The 13,588-nt window shown below is 43.7% G+C and overlaps 2 protein-coding genes across 4 annotated transcripts; one reads left to right on the plus strand and one right to left on the minus strand.

Annotated features, from left to right (window-relative positions):
- Positions 1 to 456: 456 nt before the first annotated feature.
- Positions 457 to 6,989, minus strand: LOC120649999 (phosphoglucomutase, cytoplasmic 2-like). 2 transcript variants are annotated; one of them, XM_039926954.1, is made up of 18 exons: positions 6,275 to 6,989; positions 4,775 to 4,856; positions 4,423 to 4,478; positions 4,079 to 4,192; positions 3,902 to 3,964; positions 3,694 to 3,813; positions 3,500 to 3,600; positions 3,316 to 3,375; positions 3,130 to 3,229; positions 2,897 to 3,054; positions 2,717 to 2,812; positions 2,306 to 2,369; positions 2,150 to 2,231; positions 1,706 to 1,884; positions 1,537 to 1,613; positions 1,223 to 1,355; positions 867 to 983; positions 457 to 768 (listed from the first exon to the last, which is right to left on the minus strand). In XM_039926954.1, exons 1-18 carry the CDS (start codon positions 6,557 to 6,559, stop codon positions 697 to 699), a joined length of 1,959 nt encoding a protein of 652 aa, XP_039782888.1. In that variant the 5' UTR covers positions 6,560 to 6,989; the 3' UTR covers positions 457 to 696. The 2 variants fall into 2 exon arrangements, with proteins under 2 accessions (XP_039782888.1, XP_039782887.1); XM_039926953.1 differs by lacking the exon at positions 6,275 to 6,989 and adding an exon at positions 5,330 to 5,614.
- A 1,493-nt stretch (positions 6,990 to 8,482) lies between these two features.
- LOC120650001 lies at positions 8,483 to 12,051 on the plus strand. 2 transcript variants are annotated; one of them, XM_039926957.1, is made up of 3 exons: positions 8,483 to 8,845; positions 8,939 to 11,470; positions 11,549 to 12,051. In XM_039926957.1, exons 2-3 carry the CDS (start codon positions 11,151 to 11,153, stop codon positions 11,838 to 11,840), a joined length of 612 nt encoding a protein of 203 aa, XP_039782891.1. In that variant the 5' UTR covers positions 8,483 to 8,845; positions 8,939 to 11,150; the 3' UTR covers positions 11,841 to 12,051. The 2 variants fall into 2 exon arrangements, with proteins under 2 accessions (XP_039782891.1, XP_039782890.1); XM_039926956.1 differs by lacking the exon at positions 11,549 to 12,051 and having other exon boundaries at positions 8,939 to 11,124.
- The last annotated feature ends 1,537 nt before the right edge of the window (positions 12,052 to 13,588 follow it).

Below are 13,588 nucleotides of genomic sequence, written 5' to 3' on the forward strand. Positions count from 1 at the left end.
CAAAAATAGCAAAAAAAATGAAAATGAAAACAGGAATTATCTGATCATCTTCCGATCTTTTTTAGAACCGATAAAAATACCATATCCACGTAAGCACAACTTGCTATCTATATTTTAGAATATCATATCTATATTTTTAGAGAGTCATGACTCAATTGTCTTAACTCTAAATCACAACCTAGCGACCTAAATTTTTATGGGACTATGAATAGTTTCGTGGATGATATGATTTATAACTAAATTTTTAATCCTTTCGCCCATAATTTCCAAGCACCGGAAGGCAGGGGTGCCGACAATATCGTCTAACACGATCAAGCGCGGAGACAAAGTTAATTCAACCCCAGCCCAGATAATATCCCGGGTTGGCACACAGGAAAAGGTTGTCGATTATCAGATGGTTTGGAGAAAACAAAACAACACTGACAAGTGCCATACAGGTGGGTAAAGATTTTGATATGCTCAAACAAACAAAAAAACACATCTGATATATTGCGAGAGGAGAAACAAGCTCCCAGTTACAGCACTGTGACAAGACTTATTACCGCATGCTGTGCCAGCGGCAAGTCTGCAGTATGGGCAATAAACATACACTTTATTCACTGGTGAGATGGACACGGGGAAAAACTATCAAACACGAGGCCGGAAAGAAGGTTTGTGTAAGTGCTGCTCATTCTAAAACACAGGCTCTTCAAAAATTTATGTGATCACGGTGGGGGCAGAGCGGCCAGTGTACTCTTGCATCTTGGAGAGCTTGAGTGCAACATCAACCTGACATTCAAAACACAACATCAGTAACTGCAGTTTCACAAAAGGGCAAAGCATATTCATCTCTGTGTGTCAGAAAGAATATATAGGAGATATCTTACCAGTGGAGCAAGAGCATCCTGTGAATCCCTGCCGGTCTTGGAGGAATCCTTCTCGTACTGCTCAATGTAGACACGGATGGTGGCACCAACAGAACCGGTTCCAGAGAGACGGAACACCTAGAATGCCAAGAATTCATGTTAGTTCACAAGCATCTTTTGCAATCAGTATGACACAACCTAATCTCTCAAATATAGATCCATCTTGCCGAGGATGATCTCGACTCCACTATTGTGGACTGACTATATTGCTAAAATGTAAGGGTGCATGTGGGCTAAGGTTTGTACCCTACTTTTGCTTTGGTTAAAGAAATAAAAGGAGGATATCTGAAACAACATAGGTTATTCAATCTACATACCAGTCGTGAACCATCTCCAAAGAGGTATCGGATACCCTGGTGCTTGGACACAGAGCCATCAACAGGATCCTTATACTCAAACTCGTCAGCTGCAACTACTTCGGAAACATCAGATCTATTCTCCTTGATCAACCTAGCACAGGGATAATTTAGACATGGTACACAAAAAGTTTTAAGTTTTGCGTTTGCTTGTATTGATAATGAACTACATAAAGCCAAGATACTCTAGGATAACAATTAAAAATTGTCACTTGCATAGTTTGTTTTGGGGAAAGTGCTAGTCTTTTTGGTACCAAAGTCAAAAGAACACTCACTTGTTAACATCAGAAAGTGATGATTGCATGCTGACTAGGTTTGCCATAAGCTCCTTAGCAGCACCAGCATCAACATTCTTCACAAACGAACATGTACATTAAGCATGCTATCTAAAGTGTGGTACACACATGCAAGAATGCAAGATGCAGGTTAAAATAATGCAAGTACCTCGTAGTCATAGCGTGTGTAATAGTGACGACCATAGGTGGCCCAGTGCTGACGAACAATATCTTCAACTGAGACAAGCTTATTATCTCCTTCAAGGTTGTCCTTGTTCTTGAAAGCAAGAATAGACAGCCATGCAAGCACAGCCCAAATACCATCCTTCTCACGAATGTGATCAGAACCTAAACAAAGTAGTAGATATAAACATCTCAACCATGTCAATGCTGCAATACAAAAGTCCCTGACTATGGATTGATTCATGCAAATCACCAACTAAAGAAAATGGGTAGAGCTTATTGTCAGAACACATCAAGACACTTGCCCCATTGATTTACCAAACATTAAACCAATTAGTTCATTGACATGGCAATACAAGAGGTGCTGACATATTTATTACTGTTATCAGCATATACATAGATGATAGCCATAAGTGTTTCAAAAAATTACCGGTGCCAAAGCTCTCTTCGCCACAGATTGAGCACATTCCAGCATCCATCAAGTTGCCAAAAAATTTCCACCCAGTAGGCACCTGAAACATGGTTTTTTATGTTACAATTGTCTGACATTCAAAAATCTTGTAAATCAAGGTCTTTACTAATGTACCTCAAAGAACTTGAGATTTAAATTCTTCGCAACAACATCAAGGGCAGCAGATGTTGGCATGCTCCTGCAGTTTCACCATCGGATCAACATAAATTAAATATAGAGAAACCTTAAATGCATCTAAGATTGTACACCTGCATATCAAGCAGGGATGAAAACACTGGCATTAGCAGCCAGCATGTTTCAGATGGTACTGTTCACTTGTTGCTGATATCTTAACGGTTCATGAGTAGAACCTCACCAAGATTACTCATAAGCAGAACCATTTTGTTGAAGGAAACATGCATTTTTACAGCAGGCTGTGGTGAAGCTTATGCTCAGCCGTAAGCCCTTGACTGAACTCAAGTGAGAATTTGATAGCAACAATATCTGGATGTTGAATTATAAGCAATATGGAGGAGAGTTATTTACCTGGCAACTCCCTTCAGGCCAGAAGCAAAGTAAGGAATTGACTGAACAGCATTGGCCGCGATAATGGCAACAGAGTCCGATGGCGTCACAAAGAATCTGGAACAGAAAAGGGGATCGGCTGCTTTTGATTTTTGAACAAATGTTGTGCATAAGATTCTCAGACAGATCAATAGATCATACCTTTTACCCAGAATCATGTTTCGGTCCGCATCTCCATCAGCAGCCGCACCAAATTCAGGAGGTTCGACGTTTGAAGATGACTTTCCAAGACCCATCCGTTCAACCAACTCTTTTGCATAGGTGAGGTTAGGATCTGGATGGCCACCGCCAAAGTCCTCCTGCAAAAATATGTGATGAATTAACACCAACCCACATTTTTTGGTACAACTTGTGACAATAGAAGAATACATTACCTTCGGGACGCAATTCAACAGAGAGCTTTCATCAGCACCAAGCTCTTCCACAAAGATGTGTTTGGCATAAGCTCCAGCAACACCATGGAGGGCATCATAACTAAAAGCATAAAGCAAGTTTTTTTTAGATGTGCTACAATATGTTAATATGAGAATGGTAGCGTAGTTGGAGTCATAGGTGGGTACCAGAATGTAAATTTTGGAGAGGTCAGCAACTTCTTTATTGCCTCAAAATCAAAAATCGTCCTGGAAATAATAGTAATTAAATCATTAGATTCCATTGTCAACATAACAAGATCTAAGCAATCTACAAAGCATGGAAATTCTCACTTCGATAAAAAAAAACACGAAAGAACATTAAGCTACTTACTTCATTAACTTTATGTAATCTACACTGGAGTCAAAGACATCCACATCAAAGGGGCCTTCAGGTCCACTGAAGCTAGTGACACCAGCAACAGAAATATCAACCTGCAGTAGCAAAGCAACAAGGAGCAGATGAATATTTCGAACACTTGTCAAAAGAAAGAGCAACAAAAAATTTAGCAGGGCACTGAATCATACATCTGGAAGGTCTTCGGCGATGAGGTATTCAGAGATCGTCGTTGTATTAGAGAAAATCTTGTCAGTAACAGACTCAGGGGCAGGCCCACCATTTCCCATATTGTATTTGATCCCGAAGTCCTGGAAATTTCAATGAGATGTATTCAATAACACAAAACACAAGTGGCACTTGATTTGCAACAGACATAGTAGCAGTTAAAGTTGGTACCTCAGTTGGACCACCTGGGTTGTGGCTCGCTGTTAAGATGAAGGCACCCGTAGCCTTTGATCCCTATTATCCATGTGTTTATAAATCAGTAGTCAGGTAATTTCTTAGAACAGTGAACAGGAGTAACAAGCATGTTTATACTGCTAAACATTGTATTTTATCATAAATCAAACTTACATCTGCACCAACTCTTTCACGGATGACAGCAGACACTGCAGGAGTAGACATGAGACTGTTTAGCCCAACCCAAACACGTCTTGCTCCATTGGCAGCAGCCATTTTTGTTATGATCTGTAAGAAGCAAAGAAATGTCATTTCTTGACACTCTATTTAGCAGATGAACACTAAGACTACCAAAAAAACAAAAAGAAAAACCGACCACATGGAGAAAACAACATTCACTGAGACTATATCAATATTGGAATTGAAGTATACAGCAACTATTATCAAAACAGTACAAGCATTACAAAATTGGGTTTGAAAAAAAGGATATATGGGGCATGAAGACTATTCTAAATCACCTGAACAGCATCTTTTGAGAAATAGCGGCCATCACCAGAGACAACAATGGTCGCACCTATAAGAAAGGAAAGGAGACATGAGTAACGACTGCAGAAAAAAACAAGGGGGATGTGGCTATGGCAAATAAATTTCACTATTACAACTCAAATGATGAACAAACATATGCATAAAAACAGCACAGACATAACTTATTAAAACCTTGTATCCTCAAAACTAGTTAGGCCGAATAATATCAGTTACTGCACACTGCACAGTTTATTAACCTAGTCATATTTGATAATATGAACAAAAGAAAAGCAAAGGAGTTGTATGTTTGATGAAAGACTGGTATTTATCTGATAAGTAACTTACCTTTTACATCCTCAGCAGGAAGGGCATTGAATGTTGATTGGACAAAGTTCTGTAGATAATGAGGTTGCTGGAATACAGTAACCTGGTAATAATTTAAAAAATCAATCATACAAAAATAGCCATAATGCATTGTAATTATGCTATAAATAACACTATAAGTACTCAAGTGGCAGAAAATCTGATGAAAAAAATGACCAGCATCTGCAATAGATGTCAGTCATAAACCTTTTCTTTACAATCATACAAATTGAAATACTCTTTATTCATTCCGATAAAGAGAAGGCCAGCTGACTAGGAACTATAAAATGCTCAGGATCACAGGAAAACAAGGTATGTGTAAAATATAAATAGACATTTTGGCAGACAAATATAATAGACACGGTTGCCTCGACTGGAGGAATAACCCATAGTTCTACCCTGCTAATAGCAAAAATACATTTTTTTAATATTTTCCTATTATTAATACTACACCGCACAACAAAGAAAGCACCATGTAAAAACAATCAATAATATTAACTTGATATAATCACATATGGACATTGGATGATTTTATACCATATTGGAGGCCCATAGACATGAGTTGAAAATACTCAGGTCACACCTCGAGAAATTTGTGACACGCCACACTTGAAGCATGACAATTATCAGAATTGCGTCATCACATTCAACCAACAAAAGGCTGAGATCAAATATAACTAACTTGCAACATACTTCCACCTTTACAACAGGAGTCACCAGGCACACATTTAAGCCAAGGGTGCCAACTGAAAAATCAGAATCCTCTGCCTGATCCCAATTGTTCAAATACACAATCCACTCATGCATTGACACATTATGAGTTAGATCCTAACGAACATCAAACAGACCCAACCTGATGCTGCAAACCATGCCAGAAGAGTTTTTGTGTGAGCTATCTCTCGACGATAAACATTGAGAGACCGAAAACCATATCACCGAGTAAGAGCTAGATAGCAAAACAGAGGACCTCGCCATCTTCTCCAGCCACCTAAGCCAGTAATCTAAGCGGTGAGATCCAGTAACAATTACCGAAAGCTGATCAATGCGCGCGTAAATCTTATGAACCAAAGGCATGCAAGCATACAATTCAGATCATTCGAACCCCGTACAGGTAAGCCTAACGATCTATAGTAATCAGCGGATCAAGCCAGCAGGCATGCTCCGAGCCACGGCCGCCCAACAGCGGCTACACCCACCCAACCGCAAGCAAACGCACCACCGCGGATCGCGATCATGGCAGCGGGGTTCCCCAGCAGATCCAACCGAAACGGCGGATCAAACGGAGCCCCGAGATCCCGAGCGAGAGGCCTCCCGGCGAGATCCGCGAGGTGGCGGGAAAGCGAAGGGTGGCGCGCCGCGGATCCGAGCCAACAGAGCCGAGCGCGAACCCAGCGCATCACAGAAACAGAGAGATCCAGATTGGGAGCCTATGAACGCAGGCGGGGATGGGGAGCGAGGGAGGGGCGAGGGCGGGAGGGAAACCTTCTTCCGGAGGCCGGAGGTGCCGGGCTTCTGGCCCTCGAAGGGCGTGGTGGCCTTCTTCGTCACGGTGAAGAGCCCCATGATCGGCCCGCCGACGTCCCGCCGCCGGTCGCCGCGCGAGGCGAGGGGAGTGGTGGCGCGGAGAGGGCGGTGGTGGTGGTGGATAGATCGGGAGCGAGAGGGCAGGGAGGGAGTGGCGGTGTGGTGACGATGGCGACGAGGGCGTGGCGATATTATAGCGGGGGAGGGCAGGGAGCGCACCGAAGAAGGATGCAGATGCTTCATTCCTCGTCGCTCTTTTTTTTCCTTCTCTCCTTCACTTTTTTAAAATGTCCGCCGTGGCTTCTGTTGCTGTGGGTGTATCGCGCTTCCTGTGGACGGGGAGGCGGCGATTGGAGGAAGAAGAAGCAGGTGGTGTATTCTGTGTTGGTTATACGGTAATGCCTCTACGTGATCCTCGCTCCGGACGGGGATTTAGGCACGAGCTAAACCACACAGCCCATATCGTCCTCTTCAACTTTTTATCCTCTCTCTCCCACGCCATGCAGCCGGCCAAGCCGCTACCGGCCGCGCGCACAGCAAACAATGGCGGGCTCCATGGAACTCATGCAGCTCCTCCGCCTCCGGGGACGCGCCGTGGCCGTTGCCTCTACAGCGCTCCGCGGTTCTGTGGTATACTGTGGTAATCAGTGGGTGTAGTTTGGATGTTTCCAGGTGTTCATTTCAAAAAAAATTTGTTGATACATGCATGACCTTCTCAGAACAAGTCATATGCGGTTTCAACTTTTTGAGACTTGAGAGGTTGGTTTGGGATTTGGTACTTGAAGTTTATCGTAAAGAATGTGAGATGGAAGAATGAGGCTGATGTGATCTGTGGGCAGTCTTTGTTTGCATGTTTTGATTTTGTTGGTATACATTATTTAACCTGAGAACAAGTCATCATTTTGCAAGTGGTTTAGAGTTTGATACGTCAGCTTCGAGTTTGACAATTTATAGTTTTCTGTCTCTGAAGCTGTAGACAAAATGAAAGTTTGATATTAGAATTTGTGTATGTATTCAAGTAGAGCCTATAAATACACAAAAAAGTTATTACAACCAATCTGTTTATTTTTTTAATAAAGCATAATTCCACTCTTTACAATGACATGTCGGAAAAAAAAAGGTGACACGAGAATTCTCACGAGCTCTCTGTTATACTTTTAGCGGCCCCTGAAACGGCTTCACATGTGAAGCTAAAGGGGTGTTTGGTTCATAGCCACAATTTGCCATGGGACCTTAGTTGTATTAGGAATCAAGTTAGTTAGGCCTCGAAAGTAGCTTATGTTTTAAGAGCTATGCCATATCCTTCCAACAAAAAGGCAGCTACTTCTCTAGCCTGTAGGGGCCAGCTGCACTTGAGTTCATCGTATGTTCCACGGTACTGCATATAAAAAAATCGTAAAGAAACTCTTTGTAAAATAAGTAAATAAATTTCTGTTGGAAAATATGAGTACGTGCTACCAGATTGGTCCTAAACGAAATAGAAAATAGCTTGGTTTTTAAGCACCCCCCCCCCCCCCCCCAACGAAAGAAAGCGAGGTCTTGCAGCAGTTGCACCTATAGCTGTGTGCCTTGCTGTTTGCAGCAAAAGCAAGAATTGGGCACGTAAAAGACAAGAGCTAGCACGCCAAAAAACTGTGAGAAATACCAATGGCCCACACCTGGTCATTTGCGACGCACAGCTTTTCTCCAAGTACAAAAGCACCTAGTTTTGCATCCTTGCTGAGCCGCAGCTGTCGCCTAATCAAACTCCTCCTCCCACTATATTACACGCAGAAAGCGAACTAATCAGGGATGGGCGGATGGCACTGACGTATGCGTGCCAGAAATCGAAGTGGGCGAGGAGGATCCGCAAGGAGAATCATTCCGATTCCGTGGCCGTGAGCACTACGTTTTTCGGATGAGTACCTGCTCAATTTCCAGAAGGGCACGTTAGATTAGAAGTGGATGTGGCGACCGGTCTGATCAAGCTGATCCGTTCGTCGCACTATCTGCCGCATCCGATTCGACGGCGACCCACCCGCTACAGCCACCGACACCACGTGTGCTCCCGAGCTCGTCGGGCGTCGGTGGACCGGGGGCGGGGGGGCCCGAGTCGTGGCCACAACCACATGGAGGCCGAGACTGGAGCAGAGAGGAGCCTGCCCTGACCTGGCGTAGCATTTTAGGGAAAATTGGGTATGTACCATTAAAAGAATATAATTTTGGGGATGTACCATTAAAAGAACGCTTCTTTGCTTCATACCATCGAAAGGTTGAAACGTTACAGGTTATTACCATTCCGTCTTGTTCAGCTACAAAATCTACTAGTTTTTATTTTTTTCCCCATGAGTTAATTAGGAAAGGACGTATTTGCCCATGTGCCATAAAGAACAAGGAGTTCCTTCGGTTCCTTCCTGCTCTCACGCACATATCGCGAGAGGCGCACGCACGGCCAAAGGCGCGACAGGACAGGCTCCCCGGCGGCGGCGGACCTCCCGGCAGCCAACCTTCAAGCGACGACCTCCTCCACTCGAGCCCCTCTCTTCCATGGTGTGCATCTCTCGCTCCCCCTCTCTCTCCCTTCCTCGTTCCCTCCAATGCGAGTTCATGTCCTAACCCTAGTTTTTTGGGGAGATTTTGTAGGCCTAATTGATGTGAAATTGACTGGAGATGGATCCAACTAGTGTTTTGGAGGGGTAATTTTCTCTCAAACCTTCCAAAATTCTTCTAGTTTTGCTTGTATATGAGTATATGCATATGAGGATGGAGGACTTGGCTGTGTGAAGTGAACGAATGGACCTAAAATTGTTGTTCTTGCTAGGTCCTTACGCTTTGTTCCTTTTGTGTGTGCCCTATATTTCAGGGACAATCTAAAGAATTCATGTAGACTAGATGTTACTGTCAACTCTTACTTAACTGTTCTGGAGGGTAAAAAGGTGTACAATCGGGGCAGAACCATAAATTTGGCTGTGTATCCAGAACACTATGCACTCATCGATCTAGAGAAGGATATTGATGGGTATTTCAAATGGGGCAGTCATGAAAAACCGGTTTTCTGGGTTGTTGGAAAGGGAGATAAATGGCATTGCAAATTGGCATCGGATGCTCAATTTCTTGACCTGCTAAGATCGTCTGATCTAGTCAAGTTGTTTATGACAGTGGGAAGACGTCAGGATGAGGAGGAGACGATGTGTGCTGCAGCCAATGTGGTGGCTAAGGAGATGCCTGCCATAACAGATACAGCAACAGCAACATATGTGGTCTGTGAGGAGATGACTGGTGTAGTTGATGTGGTGGCCAAGGAAAAGATTGGTACAACAGAGAGTGGAGATGAGGATATGCATGCTGATATGGAATGGAGAGAAGTACCTGAATATGGTCAAACAACTGCTGGGCCACCAATGGCTGAAGAAGAGGAAAAAGAACACTTCATGACAGCTGGTTGTGATCCAGATGGAGATGAGCCAATTGGATCAAATGAAGAATGGAGGTACTTCAAATTGGTTGATGGTAATAATGTGAAACCAGTGGAGGTACAACAGACAAGAAAGAGGGCAAGGCCTATTCTAGACTTTGATATTGACAGTGTTCCTGATGATGTGGCTGGCTTGGTAGATGATTATGTTGTGCCTCACACAACATATGACAAAGAGAATCCAGTAATCAAAGAGGGAGACACATTTGAAGACAAGGATGAATTTCTTGAAACAATTAGGACATATGCCATAAGAAATGAGTTTAAGACAAAGATTGAGCACAGTGACAAAGAGAGATACAGAGCAAGGTGCAAAGATGCTAGTTGTGAGTGGAAAGTGTTTGCAAAGAGGCTGCATGGTGGCAACGCATTTATGGTTTTATTTCTATCCTCTTGTTATATATTCTTGTAAAAGGGTTATTTTTTGTGTTTTGCGCTTGATCTAATATGTTTCTAGTTATTCTTGCAGGTGGTCAAACTTTCAAATTTAGATGTGCACACTTGTTGTAGCTCAACCACAGTCAAGGGGCGAGAGGCCACTATAAATTGGTTGTCTCGTAGATCTAAGGATATTGTGAAGGAAGATCCCTCTCTTAGTGCGAAGAAGTTGCAAAAAAGGTTGCAGAAACAATACAACGTTGATTTGTCGTATTGGAAAGTGTGGTCTGCAAAGAAGTCAACCATGAATGACCTTCATGGTACTTGGGAGGAGGGTTTCACAATGTTGTGGAGATTCAAAGCTGCACTAGAAGAATTTTGCCCAGGAAGCATTGTCGAGGTTGATTGTAAGAAGATTGATGGAAAAATGCACTTCTCAAGGATGTTTGTGTGCATCAGAGCTTGTGCCGATGGTTTTTTGGCTGGGTGCAGACCATATCTTGGTGTCGATTCCACTCACCTCACAGGAAAGTATAAGGGACAATTGGCTGCAGCAACTGCAATTGACGGACACAACTGGATGTATCCTGTTGCCTATGCAATTTTCTTCAAAGAAACAAATGCCAACTGAGCTTGGTTCATGGGCAATCTGAAAAAAGCTATTGGGACTCTACCTGGACTGACAATTCATAGTGATGCTTGTAAGGGATTAGCATATGGTGTCAAAAAAATATTTAAGGGAGATGCTGAGCATCGAGTGTTTTAGACACCTCATGGCTAATTTCAGGAAGAGGTACAAAGGTGATGTACTGAAATTTATGTGGCCTTGCGCATGGGCATGTACAGCTCGTAGGCATGATTATCTAATGGAGAAAATTGCAACAGCTGCTCCTAAAGCAATTCCTTGGAGAAACTTGTAGCTGTGGGCAATGGGAGGTGTCTGGGAAACCATGCACTCATGCTATTTTTGCACTTGGGAAATTCAGACAGAAAGAGCTCAAAATGGAGGATTTTGTGGATGAATATTACTCAATAGAGAGGTTCAAACTAGCTTATCAATTTGAGGTCAGTCCAATGGGTGACAAATCTCAATGGCCAAAGAATGACCCTGGTTTTGAAATGATCCCTCCACCACTAGAAAGGCCTGCTGGTAGACCAAGGAAGCAAAGAATTAAGGCTAGTGGAGAGCCAGGAAAAAGAGGTCCATATCAATGCAAAAGATGCTTCAAGTTTGGACATATAGAGAAGGGATGTAATGCAACTCAAGCTGAACTAGAACAAGAGCTTCCACCACCTCGTCCAAAAAAACAGAAAAAGCAAAGGTAAAACTCTCTTATACTACTATTTCATGCCTTATATGTGATACTGTATGGTATACTAACCCTATTTAAACCTTGCAGCAAAACCAAATCTAAAGCTGCCGAAGCCTCTACCAAAGGTGATGAGCTCTCAAACATTGTTGCTGATCCAAAATTCACTTTAAGCCCAGGTGTGACAACTAGGAGTATGGCATCCCTCTCTCCAGCAAGTCTAGGTGTGACCACACGGAGGGCGACATCCATCTCTCCAGCAAGTCCAGGTGTGACCACACGGAGGGCGACATCCATATCTCCAGCAAGTCCAGGTGTGACGACAAGGAGGATGGCATCTATCTCACCTGGAGGAATCAACCGTAGACTTATTATTGAATAATTGTACTAGTGTAATGTTAGAATGGATGACTTGGTTTATGGTCTGTTCTCAACTTGGAACCATGTGAGCTATGGTTAGCTTGTAAGAATGTGTTAGATTATCATGTTCTCAGGTTGGAACTGTATGAACTATGATCAGTTGGTAGTACTGTGCACTGACAAACCTGTGTTATATCATGTTCTAATGTGTGGTGTTGAATTTATGCTCTCAATTGATCTGGAGATCCCTTTGATCTGTTATGTGATGAGATATGTGAAGTGGTAGGGGTATATATGTCCTATCTAACAGAGACTTAACGGTTGTGCTAAGATTCAAATGGATGCAATCTTTCGATGGTATGGAGCAAAGAAGAGTTCTTTTAATGGTACATCCCCAAAGTTGTGTTCTTTTAATGGTACATCCCCAATTTTTCCCATTTTTTAATCAATCAGGATTAGCCAGGCAGGCGGCGGAGGGCCGGGCCGTTAGTTGCATCACAGCATGGTGGGCCCACTAAACCAAAGGCCGAAATGCGGTTTTTTTTTATTTTTTTATTTTTATTTTTTACAAAAAAATATATTTTCGTTTTCGAAATTTACAAGAATATACCCCGGCCGCCCAGCTTCAAGGCGGCCGGCACCTGGTCGCCCCGCTTCCGGGCGGCAGGGGACTTATCTGTAAAAAATTTCGTAAAAAAATTGCGTTCCGGTCCTGAAGGACCAGCCGCCCGGCAGCCGGGCGGCCGGTCCAGGCTAGCTGGTTCTTCAATATTTTCAGAGGACGGGAAGAGCTCGTGTTTCATCTGCCTGCTGGTCTGATTGTGACAGGCTCACTGCTCTCTCTCCACCGAGCAAATCAGCACCTGCTCTCCTTTTTCCATGCCAAGCACAGCAGAGCAATCAATTAGCAGCAGCAGCTCTCTCTCTTCTCACTCATGCATGCATGCACACTCACGCACTGGCACATAGCACAAGCAGCAGCCAGAGCTCCTCTTTAATGCCCCCAGTTATTTCTTTTTCCCCAACCACACCACCGCCAGCAGCCTGGGCTCCTGCTCCTCACGCCATGTGCCTCCTCTCAAGCCGCCGCCACCTCTGTTCCTCACTGTCATGATCAGACCAGCAGGCAGATGAAACACGAGCTCTTCCTGGACGGGAGAGAAGAGAGTGTGCATGAGTGAGAGAGAATAGAGAGCTTTTGGCAGTGCGTGAGTGTGCATTTATGAGAGAGAAGTGAGAGAGCTGCTGCTGCTAATTGATTGCTCTGTTGTGCTTGGCGTGGAAAAAGGAGAGCATGTGCTGATTTGCTCGGTGGAGAGAGAGCAGTGAGCCTGTCACGATCAGACCAGCAGGCAGATGAAACACGAGCTCTTTCTGTCCTCTGAAAATATTGAAGAACCAGCTAGCCTGGACCGGCCGCCCAGCTGACGGGCGGCCTGAGGGGCCGGGCGACCGGTCCTTCAGGGACCGAAACGCAATTTTTTTACGAAAATTTTTACAGATAAGCCCCTGCCGCCTGGCAGCAGGGCGACCAGGTGACGGCCGCCCGACAGCTGGGCGGCCGGGGTTTATTATTGTAAATTTCGAAAACGAAAATATATTTTTGTAAAAAATGAAAATAAAAAATAAAAAAACCGCGGCCGAAATCTTTGGTAGGCCCACGTAGAATAGAGACCGGCCTTCAAAAACGTCGGTGATTTGGGCTGAATGTTTCCGGTATTGACAGACTGAAAAGAAACGGCGGTGTTTTGGGCTGGATTCTTTCAGGCA

This window comes from Panicum virgatum, chromosome 9K (genome assembly GCF_016808335.1).
Source record: "Panicum virgatum strain AP13 chromosome 9K, P.virgatum_v5, whole genome shotgun sequence".
NCBI lineage: Eukaryota > Viridiplantae > Streptophyta > Magnoliopsida > Poales > Poaceae > Panicum > Panicum virgatum.